This window comes from Pholcus phalangioides, unplaced genomic scaffold, assembly GCF_987345545.1.
Source record: "Pholcus phalangioides strain wild (caught in Gottingen) unplaced genomic scaffold, Ppha-v1.0 ptg000019l_1, whole genome shotgun sequence".
Taxonomy (NCBI): Eukaryota; Metazoa; Arthropoda; class Arachnida; order Araneae; family Pholcidae; genus Pholcus; species Pholcus phalangioides.
In genome coordinates this window covers 1,363,281-1,378,427 of record NW_028301612.1, presented here as the reverse complement: position 1 = coordinate 1,378,427, position 15,147 = coordinate 1,363,281, and the positions used below count along the sequence as shown (strand labels likewise).

The 15,147-nt window shown below is 39.8% G+C and overlaps 1 protein-coding gene across 1 annotated transcript in view; it reads left to right on the top strand.

Moving 5' to 3' along the window:
* Positions 1 to 15,147, top strand: part of LOC149071089 (uncharacterized) — a 28,411-nt gene continuing 13,264 nt past the window's right edge. Inside the window, exons 1-3 of the mRNA XM_089248194.1 lie at positions 1 to 267; positions 8,682 to 8,817; positions 14,073 to 14,601. Of these exons, the coding sequence (XP_089104320.1) occupies positions 8,691 to 8,817; positions 14,073 to 14,601 (656 nt within the window). The 5' untranslated portion in view covers positions 1 to 267; positions 8,682 to 8,690. The remainder of the gene's footprint in view (positions 268 to 8,681; positions 8,818 to 14,072; positions 14,602 to 15,147) is intronic.

The window sequence follows — 15,147 nt, the reverse complement described above, 5'->3', positions numbered from 1 at the left end:
ATCATATACGTCATGTGATGAAGAGTCTTCTTCTACTCAACTGGCCAGTCATGATACGTTTATGCCTATTGTGCGTGGGAAAGAAAATATATTAATAATATAATTTCTGTTTTCCATTTACATTCGGACTCTATTCTCACTCGATCACCATCATTATCTCGGGCGTCCGAACGGTGACTAGTTTTACATCAGTTCGCGTAACTTTATGATTCCGGCTTGATTTGGAATTTTTCTGATGGGATTTTTCTGAAGATTTCCTTGTGGCATGTAAGTTACACAAATTTAATATTGTTTACCAATTTAAATACAGTGAAACTTCACTTCGACGATACTCGATATTACGATAAATCCCTCTACAACGATATTTTTTTCGAATCTTGTTTGGAAAATTGCCTATATTCTACTCTTAAACTCCTCTCGATGGAGCGCTATCCTTTACTACGATTAACCCTTATACTGTATAACGGTATTTTTAGGAGATATTTCAAAACTGCTTTCTCTCTGTACAACGATGTATATTTTATATTTCCCTCATAATCACCTTAAATTTTTTTTTTCTTTGAAATTCCTCACCAGTTTCTGTGGGCATCATCTGTCTACATGACTGAGCGACCTCTACTGAAATAACGGAGCTGGCTTTAAATTCTGCTGAGATAACTGAGCGAACTCCACTAATGACTAAATGGGCTGAGCTGAGATAGTTCTGCGGAAATGACTGAGTGAACTGCGCTGTGTGTGTGTGTGAAATAATCCTGCGTAGATAACTACAGATGAGAACGCAGGTGTCGGGGAGATGTGATCAAAGTGTTAAAAATTATCAACGGGATGGATAGGATGCACCATAAATTATTAGTACACCCTCAATCGACTGCTTTGACAAGGGGGCACTAGTAATGATGGGTAAGGGACAATTCTAGGTTGTGGTGTCGCAAGAAATTTTTCTCTAATACGGTTGTGAATAAATCGAACAACTTAGCTCCGGGGATTGTGAATTCTAACCCAATTGGCAGGTTTCAAAAGAAATACAATAAACATGTTGGGGTAAATCGAGAAGCTATCCATACTTAGAACATGAATATTTTTTATGGGCATTATATAATATCATGTATATATAGTTTTTAGCTTTCGTAATTGCATTTTTGATTGGGGTTTGCTGTATTTTAGAGATATATGACATCACAGGCGTAATTTTCTCGGGGGGGGGGGGTTCAATTTCTTTTCTTCTCAAGGGGGGCGGGTTACGTTTTTTCTTACAAAATAACAGTATAATCTCGGCTTGGGGGGGGGGGCATCTTTTTCTCAGTCACCTTGTTGCGCATTTTGCGTGTTGTGGCCTCGTATTTGAATTTGCATAACTGACCGGGATTAGCTACGATAGCATCTACAAAGATAACTGATTTTACTGTCTGGAGGTATCAGAAATAATCATGATAAACTTTTTACAGATATATTTTGAAGGAAATCTGTGGAGATGATCGACATAGATCTGGGCTCCCACACATATTTTTCCGATATGATTCGACTCTTGAGAGAGATGTTCACCATCCCCACCCCCCAGATCTTCACGTATCCCAGGCGTCCAGAGATCTATCTTTCATAAAATTTTTGTTTATTATAAATTTAATTTCGAATAAATTCAGTTAATTAAATAGAAAGAGTTTCACTCCTGGATGAGGAGGGGGGATGCAGCTGGGCAAGACAAGGGGTACCTCGTGAAGAAAATATGGTCCAAAGGGAGTCCATGGGCTAAAAAAGGTTAGAAACGCTGCATTGAAATTTTAATACTCCTGAAATAAGTAATTTCAAAATGAGAAAAAGTAGATAACGGTCAAGAAAATCGCACCATTTTATAAGAATTCGTGATGCATTGAGTATACTGGGCGAATTTCGCGTAATATGCCAAACGAAAGGGAATGATAGACAATCTCAAGTAGAACATAAAACCCCATAGCAACCCCTTGTCTTATCACTAACCGTTTTCGAGTTATAAGGGGATAATGGATTATGAAAGGGAAATGCGTCACGTCTGGAAAACCCAAATTTGTGCAGTTTCTGAAAGACCTACGTACGAACTAAGCCCATATTTGGAAAGAGTAAAAAAAATTCAATAAGAGAGGTCACCTTATATAGGATTTTCTATCTATTTTCTCTCCTCTATATCCATCAGAATATATGAATTTAATGGCGAACTACAAGCGCTGAGAGATTGTGTAAAATCTAATTGTTGCCAAAATCTCTAATCGCAAACTCTGCAAGCGCCCTTCTATAATTAATTCTATTTAGCTGCAATAGGATTAAATTTATCAAAAGCTTTTCCATTGCATCAGCTTTTTAAAGAGACTATAACACACCACATCGGTGTAGTAGTTCAGGAGAAATTCAGCTTTTTGTTAGCAATATGTACACGTATCACTAAAATCGGCGTTTGTCGAAGTACAGTATACATTTTGGTAAGTTTTGGCGACAATTCGACTTTACACTTCGCTAATCTCAGCGCTTGTAGTTCGCCGTTCAATCAAGATACAGTATCGTGATGAAGGTGATGCCACCTTGTAATATTTTTTCCTGCAAAAGCGACATCGTCGCTAAAATCTGTAACCGCCGATTCCGAATTTTTGTTGAATATGTATTTCGACGAACGCAGATTTCAGTGAAGTATTGCGAACAAAAGTCTAAATTTGTACTGAACTAAAACAACGATATGATTTATTATAAGCTCTTTCGAAAGATGGTGCAATGGATAAGTTCTTGGTAAATTTAATCCTATTGTAGCTAGAAGGGTGTTTGTGGAATTAACAATTATATAGATTTTTGGGGACGATTCGATTTCTCACTTCGCCAATCTTTTAGCACCTGTAGCTCGCCAATAAATCCAGATATTCAGTTAAAAATGGTGTCACCTAATAGGATTTTTTTTATGTTCTTTCCATATGTGTGCTTAGTTTGAGTGTATGTTTCTCAGAAACTTCGCAAATGGTTTTTTTTCGGACTTGACACATTTCCCATTCATTGTCCATGAAAGGATGTCAAAAAAGAAATTAGACAAACACTTTTCGACCCAAAGGGATATAAATAACCTTCTATGGGTCGTATTGATAAATTACATAGAGAATTTCTGGACAACATACGACGGTATATTTTACTACAATTGCTGCAAGCAAGTCGCACCAAATATATTGCTTTAAAATGTTATACTATAGTCTGATGTGTCAAAATACTGATATATTTTCTTATAAGAAATATATAAACAAATTTTACTCCTTTTAATTTGCAATTTCATTAACCATCTTTATTTTATCTTTCTTTATGTTCCACTTGGACTCGTCTATCAACTTCTTTCGTTTAGCAGATCAGTCGCAGTGCCCTCTGTGCATCAGTAAAGTTTATCTCAGTTATTTGTGATATCTCGAGACATTTAAAACAGTTATCGCAGCAGAGTCCGCTCAGTTATCTCTGCAGAACTACCGCAGCACATACCTCTCCGTTATCCCTACAGATATCTCTAAACCCTGTGTATTACAGTAAAAAATAGCGTCATTTTAAGAATTCATGACGCATTCAATATACGAGAATTTTCATCAGACGGATAGAATATAACATCATTTATCTCCATTATTTTCGAAGAAATACCCTGCAATAAAACGATGCATATATTATTCCTATCTGTATCCGAACAAACTTGAAGTTCAATATCTATATACCATGTTGATGGGAAAACTCGGTGATGGATATTCATCCAGGGCCATCAAAAAACTTATTGGAGTCATCCCTCGCGAAGTGTGTTTGTACATCGAACATGGGTCCACGGGAAAAAAAAGGTATCAAAAATCATCGAAAATTGATGTCGGAATGTCATTGCCAGGAATTCTCGCGAGAAAATCAGTTCCCTTTTTGTACTTTTCTCTCAGAAATTCATCGCTTTTTTCCTTTCAATAGAAATCTCTCTCGTTGAAATTCTAAAGGAGAATTCGAATTTCTCCAAAGAAAGTTTTCTATTTTCCTCCTCATTCAATTAATGATTCATGGCACGAATCGTTGTTCATCAGGTTCATTTATTTATTTCCGTTCATTTTCAATAGAAGTGGAGAGAAAAGTCAGTTAAAAATTCCATTTGAAATTCTATTAATTTCATTTGACTTCGTAGAAACGTGCTGGAACGTGGTTAGCAATAAATAACTCGGCGAATTATATTTTCTATTCAATTTTCGGCTCATATGCTGGAAATGGTATTAAGAAATCACGAATGTTTCGTGGAATTTCTAAATTATTGAGCACCGCGATGTGTTTTCGGAAATTTCCGTATAAAATTTCGTGCAGAAATTTTCGTTTCGAGAATTATTTTGAAAATTATTAGTTTTGTACTCTTTACTTGCTTATCCTTGCTAATAAATATAAGCTTAATTATTCAAATAATTCGGCGCGTTTCTACATGCCCAAATGAAAATTTCGTGATTTTTCCACGGCATTTTCGTGGCCATTCCTTGAGCTTTGATAGACTCTTTCATTACAGCAGCGATACCTAATGTGGCACCCACCGCACCATTACAAACGACGAACAAGTCGCTACGCATGTTACGGTAAATGCGATAAATACGCTTATAATAACCGGCTTATTATGCATACTTACCAAGTGTTTTGGTAAGTTCGATAAATTTCCCTAAATTTACCACTTTTAATGGCGATTATGCAGTGCTCAAGCATCGTTGATAAATTTGATAAATTTTCCTAAGTTCCTCACTTTACTCGTGATTATACATAGTACCGGAGCGTCGTTGGAAAACATGATAAATCCTACTTACATGATACACTATACATGGTAATTTATACATCTAATTTATCATCATATCGGGGTTCGACTATATTCATCACACACACTAGACTTACTGGGAATTTTTTCCTATTTATTAAATCAACGAATTTAACTTGGGCATTACGCATAATTATAAAGGAGATAAATTTCAAGTATTTATGAAATTTACCAAACCTTGGTTAACATGCATTATCACCGGTAAAAGTAATTATGTTTTCCATGCCTTCCCTCTTCAATGTTTACAATATTTATCAGATTTACGGACGACGATCGAGTATAATGCATCTGCCCGTAAAAGAAGGGATAAATTTATCAAAATTATCAAGACAATTGGTATGTATGCATGATAACCGGCTATATTATACATAATAACCGATTTATCACACTTACCGTAACAGATATAAGCGCAGTCTGGCGATCATTCTTCTTCTTATAAGAAAAGGAATGTTTAGTAGGAGTTAATTTTGGCTTAGGATATTGAAATGGTTAGTTAGAAGCAAAGCTGTATTTTGCGGAGAGAGATGGTCTGATTTTAACAGAAGGTCTTGATTATATGTATAGTCTACGTAATGTTTGATAACAGAAGTTATTACGTTTGTGTTAAGAAGAGGTAGGAAAAGTTGCCATACACACATCCGGGCAACCAAACAAAAAAAGGTTGTTTTCAAGTCAGTTGCCCAATTAGAGGAATTCGAAAGTCTGTTTAAGTTCAGTAAAGCAAGGTTTTGGTCATTTATTTCGGTTCATATTCTCTGTAGTTTGATCCAAAAATTGGTGCGTTGTTTAAAGATATAAGTGAAAACACCTTCCACATTCGAGTATATGATCAATCCTCATTCAAGCCTTCCATCATTCAATATATGATGCCGAGGCCTTTCACATTCGAGTCTAATCAAGGATCGAGAGGCGCATTTGTTAACAGTGAGCAACCTTTTTAAGGAATCTGTTTGCGCCTCCCCAAGGATATCTGAGTATTTCAATGTCCATACTGTACAAGCATATCATAGCATGGAGCGCGAGACGTGCTATCATATAATTTATAAGCGGCTAAAACAGAGAGATTTTTGGATTTTCGTGAAATATCTATAATCTGACCTGAAGCAGTGAAAGGTTGTGTGTGTATGCTTCAAGGTTTTTCCAACATGGAGGAATTTCCCGCTAGACGAGAAAACAAGGCCAAGATAGATAAAGTTCGCCCTTGGATGGATACTTCACTTCACACAGATGGTACTGGAAAAATCTGAGGAGCAAACGGCAGTGAATTTGAAACCCCTTTTTGATAATTACCTCAAAAATTAACTCCAATTATGAATCTTATGACCAAGTTTTATTTGAGAATTCAACACCCAGTTGCTTATTTTCCTCGTAATGTACAGGGTGATTATAAATAGAGTTCCCGTACTTTGAATAGTTTTTCTGAGAAACTTCTCATCCGAACACAGCCAAATTTTCAGGATATCTTAATGAAACCATGGAAGAGAGATTTATGAAATTTAAAAAATAGTTCAATTTTCTACCACCAAGTGAAAAAGAGGCGCTTTTTTATTGCATTTTCCTTTTTCCATAAAACGTATATATACCAAGTTTCAATGTAATGCGTCCACCAGACCGGACGCAGCAGAGGTCCGAGTAGTTTCAGTATACTGACACTACTCAGACCTATATAGCGCCCGTTCTGGTGGACATATTCCATTGAAACATGGTATACACACTATATAGATCATGGAAAAAACTAAACTGCAATAAAAAAGGCCACTTTTCCACTTGGTAATCAAAAATTGAACTATTTTTTATCACATAAATCTCTCTCCCACGGTCTCATTAAGATATCCTGAAAATTTGGCTGTGTTCGGATGACAAGTATTTGAGGAAAACCTATTCACATTACGGGAACTATAATACCCCTTTGTTCTCACATGCACTTTTTCAAAAGTGGTCCACTTGTTAAAATTTCCTAAAAAATAATGGTTTTCGTCTCACTTGAGAAGGAAATACCTTAAATTTGCGGTAATAACTCCATGACCGGGAAATTACATCGAATTATGTGTGTGTAGATATGGAAAATGACTCTCGTGTCAAATCAACAAACATAACCGAAGGCAACATTCGAATCTACTCGATTCATTTTCCAATGGCGAGATTTTGATCGCTTTTAACGATAGCATTAAATGCGATAGCGCAAAACACCATTAGTAGCGGCGAGAGGGAGAGCTCAAACTAATGCACGGGCATCACATCGCCAACACACACCCGGCCGTGACATTTTGGAGATGAATATGCTAATCACTAGCAGTCAACGGGTTTTCCATTAATGTCGCAGCCTTATCGTGTTCACTTGAAGGTATCAGATAGGTATTTCTAGAGAGGGGGGGGGGGAGGGATGAGAGATCATTCAACTAGGGAATGGTTAATTAGAATTCAAAGGTCATTTTAAGTGAATGCAATTTTCTTTGGTCAATCAATTGCTAAGAAGAGCTCATTTCAACCAAATAAAAATGTTTCAAAAAATTAGTTCAGTTTTTAAACACGGTGTAAATAGATTTTCTGATACACTTGGCTGCTGAATTAATTTTGATAAAGCATAATAATCAATACTGGATTTTGTGCCAAAGTGATAATGTTCTGAATGGAGAGAGCCCGTATGAGAAATCGTATGAGCTACGCCATCACGCGGCCCAAGAAGTGGCCCTAGGGATATCCTATGAAAAAAATTTAAAAAAAGGAACTAAAAAGCTATAGAAATGCGTCATTTGCTGCATTGGTGCTTAGTAAGACAGTAAATTTCATTGACAGATTTTAATTATAAATTTTTGCAATAGATAACACCTCACTCAGGGAGTAAGTGGATTATGGGGAAGGGGGGGGGGGTTAAAAAATGTTCACCATTTTCAGCTACAAAAATATGGTATAGTCTCAGGAAAAAAATTCGCAAAAATCTTTTCAACCGTCTCAGCGGAAATTTTGAAAATACGTCATTTTAGTTTTTTAGATTTTCAGATTGAAGCGACCTCTGTGGACGATCTTTGCAACAAATTTCGAAACTTTGCTTGGATTCGATTCGGGTCATCCGGGTAGAGACGCTTGCACGGGTTGCTGTGAATTTTTTTTCTGAAATTTCAGCTGTTGCTTTAACTAGTGGATATTTTGAAAATATTTTCAGTTTCTTAGTTTCTCCCTCGATTATTTTTTTTTTCAGTTTTTTGCAGCCTGTAACGCTATCTGTTGCAAAAAATTGTGACAAAATTCGAAATTCTCTCTGACTAAAAATGTTCCCAAGCGCAATGCTGAAAACGGTGCATTTCCACTCTATCGCTTCCGGTTCTTTTTTATAGTAAGTTCCTTTTCCTTTTTTGAAACAGATCCGTTAATTTTGGGACACCCTGTATGCACTTTCCATCGCAAAAACGTCGAATGAATCAATCATTCCAGACAGGAAAACTACCCTAAATAGCTTCCAGCTATTCGTAAACTTTGAAAAAAATATATTTATATCGCTCGTCTGTCCTCGGTTGCATCAGGGCCAATGATCCACGAGAGAAAAAACCATGAACCACGACGAGTGAATGACTCGTTAGTGAGTCACCGACGTGAGTATTTAGTCCGAATGTGACTTGAATAGCGTACATACGCCCAAATGCACAATCGGTGAAAAAAAAAAGTAACGATCATTCAAACCACAAATATTAGTTAACGATCCGTATTCCCCGAATAGGATCCTTCCTATTCTGAATGGATCACACACACACACACATTCGATTCGTCATGATCCATTTCGATCCACCGGATCCGGCGGCTCTGATGTCAGAAGATATTATTATTTGCTTCATTTATTTTATTATCACCTCTTACTTCTTTTTTTTCTTCTTTTCAGAAGAGTATAATGAGAATAGGACCAGCTCAGTTGCGGGCCGCGTTCGTCATCCTATTGTTTTTCGTCCATTGTGCAACGAATCAGCAGAGCAAGATCAAAGGCAAGAAAAGGAGGATCGATATCGGTCGATTTCCGGGTGAGATGGACATTCCTCTATTATCGTGATAAATAATATGAGTTACTTACCCCTATCACCATCAGTGGCGTGTTTAGGGGAGGGGGGGGGGGCCTTAGCGGGCTATAGCCCAGGGCGGCAAGTTCAGAGGGGTGGCAGATTTGTGGAATGAGTGGTCACGTACATTTGTAGAATAGGAGAAGGGCGGAAAAATTTGTGTAACCCTCAATAATTCCGCGTCTGCCCAGATATCTAGGGACTAGATCAGTAACTGATTGAAAAAAGTGACTTAGATAGTTCGCAAGCACGTGAGTGAGCAAAAGAGGGACGCATAGCGTGAGCAAGCATGTGATTGACCAAAAAGAATGGCCTACAGAGAGAAGGACCAGGTCAGTGACGAACCAAGAGCGTGTGCAAGCATGTGATTGACCAAAAAGAATGGCCTACAGAGAGAAGGACCAGGTCAGTGACGAACCAAGAGCGTGTGCAAGCATGTGATTGACCAAAAAGAATGGCCTACAGAGAGAAGGACCAGGTCAGTGACGAACCAAGAGCGTGTGCAAGCATGTGAATGACCAAAAGAGCAACCTAGAGTGCGTGCAGGCACGTGAATAAACAAAAGAATGACCAACAGAGCGAATAAACAGGTCAGTAAGGGACTTAGAGCATGGGAAAACGTGAATGACCAAAAAAGTGACCTATAGAATGTGCAAACATGTGAATGACCAAGCAATGGCCAACAGAGTGAAGGACTAGTTCATTGAGGGACCTACGTCGTAAACAAGATGTGAATGACCAAAAGAGTGACCCAAAGATCGTGAAAGCATGTGAACGAACAAAAAAAAACATGATCAAAGCAGTGATTCCCAACGTGGGCGTTAACGACCACTGGGGCGATAGAATGTTCCGGGGGGGGGGGGGGGTAGAAGCTACGGGTATAACATAGAGTCCTATGGGTTAGATTGCATTGGGGGACGATGGGAGAAAAAAATGTCTGAAGAAGGGGCGAGATGTATCCCCTTCAAAAAAGGAACTATGATCTAGAGTGTGCACAATCTCGTGAATGACCAAAAGGGTGACCTAGAGTGCGTGAACGCATGCGAATGACCAAAGGAATTATTTGCGTGTGCAAACGTGTAAATCAGTTTTGCAATTTTCTTGTTAACACATCTCGCCCCTTCTTCAGAAATTCTTTTCTCTCATCGCCCCCGACTCAAGTGAACCCATAGGAACCTATGTTATACTCGTAGCATCTTTCGCACCCCTGAACATTTCCACCATAGAGCCAACTTTGGGAAACACTGGTGTAAATGATCAAAATAGTGACCCATAAAAGAAATAACCATGATAGTGAGAAATCGAAAGAGTGACCAAGACAGTGGGCAAACATACGAGTGACTACAACAGTGTGCAGGCATGCGAATGGCTAAAATAATGACTTTAGAGACACAGTGTACTTGCAGTTGCAGGAGTGGGGTTGGGTTCAATCGGATTATAGCATAGGGTAGCGAATTCTTCGAGGAAAGAGTAGTCAATAAAATAAGACTAGAATGGGGTGGGAAAACCATAAATGTGTTCGCCATACGGGGGTTCTCCGGAGGGAGCATTTTTATCGTTATAATATATTTCATACCGTTGACTGTCTATGATACCGGGTGCTCAGTAAGTCCTGATTCAGCCTTTATCCCATTAACTTTCCGATTTAAAAGTGCTCAAAATGTGTTTAGAAATCACCCTGCACCAGCTTTCACGGTGAAAATACAGTGTGTCGTAAAATAAAAAAATCTAAACTTTTACACGGTGACCCCCCCCCCCTTACCGGTTCCCTAACATCCAATTAGAAAGGTGTTGCCACTGTCTCTCCCGAGTCCTACAAAAAAAATTCCCGAGTGCAACATTCGCTGGCATATTTGAATTCAAATATCGGTGAAAAGTTGGGAAAGAAAAGCATAAACTAACGGCTATAATACCTCCTTTTCCTCATTTATGCCGTCTTCCCCAAGTTTTCTACGATTTTTGAATTTAAATGTCTCAGCGGATATTGCAATTACAAACGTGGGATTTTTCTTGTTGGACTCAGGAGAGACGGGACAACAACTTTATCATGGAGGACAAAGGGAACGTATAAAAATTTAGATTTTTTTGCCACACTGCATTTCTACTCTCGAAACTGGTACATTTTTTTTTAAATTAGAACCATGCCTCTACGACGGACGGCTGATGAGATAAAGGCAAAATTATGACTTACGGGACACCCTGTACATGGTATATAGCAAGGGTATTCAATTTTTAAGCGATTGCGGACCACTTTATTGATTTGAAAACACACCGCGGGCCACTTAAGTAACAGTGAGGCAGGTTACTTAAACGATCTGCGAATGCGCCACATACCGAGTGATCTGGAACTGTGCCACATGTTACTTAATTAAGCGATCTATAACAGCACTGAAGGTTGCTTAAATGATTTGTAAATGCACCATGGGCCGTTCGAGTGATCTGGAATTGTGCCAGAGATTACTTAATATGGTGATCTGTAACAGCAACACAAACACACACGCGCGCGCGCAGGTTACTTAAATACTCTGTAAATGTGCTACGGTCCACCCCAATGATCTGGAACTGTGCCGGGCATCAATTTGGTCATTCGAAAACGTGCCGCGGGTCACTTGAGTGATCATGAACTGTATCGTGGACTAGTTCAAGTAATATGGAACTGTGACGCGCGTCACTTGAGTGATCTGAAAATGTGCCGCGGGTCACACTCGAGTGATCTCTAAATTTGATCTCTAAAGGGTCCTGGAACTGTGCCTCGATGATGTGTTAATACGGATGATTTAAGTGATATGAAAATGTGTCGCAGGCCACTTAAGTGCTCTGGGAAAGTACCGCTGGACACTCAAATGATCTGTAAATATGGCGCGGGCCCCTCAAGTAATATGGAAACGTGCCGCAGGTAAGTTAAGTGATGTTTAACTGAACCGCAGGTCACTTAGGTGATCTGTAAATGCGCCACGAGGCACTCAAGTGCTGTAGGAATATGTCACGGGCCACCCAAATAATGTGCAATTGCAGCACGGGCAACTTAGAAAATATAGAAATGTGCCACTCAGCTCATCTTTACGAAATTCGGTTTGAGGTCGCGGGACACATAAATAACTTCGAGGGCCACAATTATCCTGCTGGTCATGGGTTAAGCATGTATGGCCTAAAGCAATGTTCTTCAACTTTTTCACAGCTGTGGGCCTGTCACGCAGTTGAACGGTTTAGCGGACTGGTGGAAATGGGAGAAACTGGATCGGCAGAAAATAATTTACTAGGAGAAATAATTTACAGACTGCCAAAAAAAAATAGACAAGAAAAAATAAATAAACAAAAAAAAATAATTTGCGGACCGGCAGAATATAAATAAATTGGGGAAAATAATTTGCGGACGCAAAATTAAGGAAAGTAATTCTAGGACTGTAAAAAAATAGAAGGGAAATGATTTTTGAGGACCTGTAAAAATACCAGGAATAATTTCAAGACGGGGAAAAAATCCCCGTAAATAACGGAAGTAATTTGCGGACTGGCAGACAATAAGTGGGAGAAATAATTCTCAGACGGGCCACGAAAGATATAAAAACTAATATAGAAACGTTATGATATTTATTTAATCTAAAATATTTCGTGGCCTTATATGAGATTTGGGCGAAATGGTTTGCAGGGAATTCCCTCGGAAAAGGCACCGGTCCGCGCACCAGCGGTTGACCACTGCTTTAGCAACTTGCCCTGGATCGGGGGAGTTGGCGGGTTACTTCACGAAAATCATTACCAGAGAAGAGGGATGTGTGTTGGTTGGAAAAAGTTCTCTAAAATAGAACTATTATTTAATGAATGAGCTTCTTTGAACATGGATAACATTAGAGAGATATAGATGGCTTCTTTCTCAGCCAGAGATATCAAGGAAACAGTTATTTTCCGGATATTATGCTGAGGTGAGCTCGGAAAGAAAAGTCATCACGTCTCCGCCGGGACTCGAACCCAGGCCCTCTTGCGCACCGGGCAAGCATGCTACCATCTACACCACTGGAGACACATGAATCTGCCTTCCTAATTTCACGCACTGTGTCGTGAGGCGCTGAAGTAGAGGCATTAGTAGCCTCTCTCTACTTCAGCGCCTCACGACACAGCGCCTCACCGGGCAAGCATGCTACCATCTACACCACTGGAGACACATGAATCTGCCTTCCTAATTTCACGCACTGTGTCGTGAGGCGCTGAAGTAGAGAGAGGCTACTAATGCCTCTACTTCAGCGCCTCACGACACAGTGCGTGAAATTAGGAAGGCAGATTCATGTGTCTCCAGTGGTGTAGATGGTAGCATGCTTGCCCGGTATGCAAGAGGCCTGGGTTCGAGTCCCGGCGGAGACGTGATGACTTTTCTTTCCGAGCTCACCTCAGCATAATATCCGGAAAATAACTGTTTCCTTGATGGATAACATTGTTTGAAGAGGGTTCCGCAATGGAAAATGGTTCAGAAACGTTGTTATAGGCATAATTAGCAATTTTATATGGGCCCAACGGGTAACCCTCGAAGTCATCTGACATGGACCACGACCCTAAACCTAATTTTGCAAAAAAATCAACTAAGTGGCTCATGTATAGGTCACTTAAGTGACCTGCGGTGCAGTTCTACATCACTTAATGCGGCGCAATTGCACATCACTTAATGTGATCACTTCCACATCACTTAATGCGGCACAGTTCCACATCACTTGAGTGAACCGCGGCATATTTACTGATGATTGAGTAACCGGGCACAGTTCTACTTCAGCACACGTTCCACGCCACTCAAAAGTCCCGTGATACATTTCCAATTCACTTAAGAGACTCGCGTCACGTTTACAGATCATTCAAATGACTCACGACATATTTAGATAACGCTGACTTGCGGCACGATTCCTGCGCAGCAATTCCACAACACTTAAGTTACCCGTGACACAGTTTCAGATAACTCAATTGGACCACGGCACACTTCCACGTGACTCAGTTGGCACGTGGTACATTCCTAGATTCCTAAAGTGACCCGTGGTGCATTTGCAGATCTCTAAAGTGGCCCGTGGCATATTTACAGATGACTTAATTGTCTCGCGACACATTTAGAACCAATAAAGTGACTCGCATTCTCCTAAAGTTTGAGCAGTGCTCAATGAAAGCACCCTTGGTTTAGGAAATGAGAGAGAGAATAACGTGCACAATATACTTTAATTCGTTTCATTTCTATGCATATTGAACAGGTGATGCCTACAGACGCCAAAGCACTAGGCCGGAAGACGGTGACGTTTATGAATTCCACCGCTTCCAGCATTACGGTTACAAGACGCCTGCGCCGAGTACTTTCAGCCTGGAGAGCATGCTGGCTTTCTTGGCACCACTCGCTACAGTGCCGATTATAGCGGGAGCAGCGCTGAGTAGCCTCGCTACTATATTGCCGACCCTGACGTCGGAAGGAATGGTCACCGGTAGGAGTCGCAGGGAGGCTGTCCTACAAACCTTGGAACCTGATACTAAGGTTTCAAACTCGTCTTTCAAAAGTCCTCCAACTTCTTCTTCCGACTTGCAGCGTGACATCCGTGATCTGGACGTCATCCAAAGGTTCCTGAGACAAAGCAAGCCTAACGAGGACTACAATGACGAGGTGATGGCGACTTATCTGCAATGTAGCGGCATGTTGAGTCATCAGAACCATTGCCTGGAAAGACTGGTCTGCCAATTCTCTGACAAATCGGCCAGTATGCCAGCTCTAGAAAAAGATGTCGCTTCACTGTGAGTAGCGATTCAATTCTACATTTTCAACGTGCGCGTCGGTCCCAAAAGAGAGAAAATTCTCACCCGTGCGGGACATAGTTTCAGTGCTCTTCCGGCGTACAAGCCTCACCTATAAAACTAATCTGAAACTCATAACCTTGTTTGCAGCTGGATGAAATGCATCAAAAATTAGTTTTCTCTACGAATCACATTCCATTCAATACATTTAATATTCGAATTTTTACAGACGAAACATTTTTTCTAAATTTTTCCGCACCGCAATTACTTTTCCCTTTATCCCTGATTTAGCACATCGCTGTGCGGCCACGTGGGTCGCACAGCCTTAGAGTCGCTCCTGACGCTGAGTACCAGTGTAGAATTTATTTACTTATTTATTATTTATTTATGCAATAATATTGGTTGAGGCCCATAAATGAGAATGCGATTGATGGCGACACATTACGTTTTACATTTTTCGAAAAATATAAAGGGCGTGGGTGAATCAACGACAGTGTAGGGGGAGTAAGTTCCGGTTAATTATGGTATACGGAAAGAAACTAAATT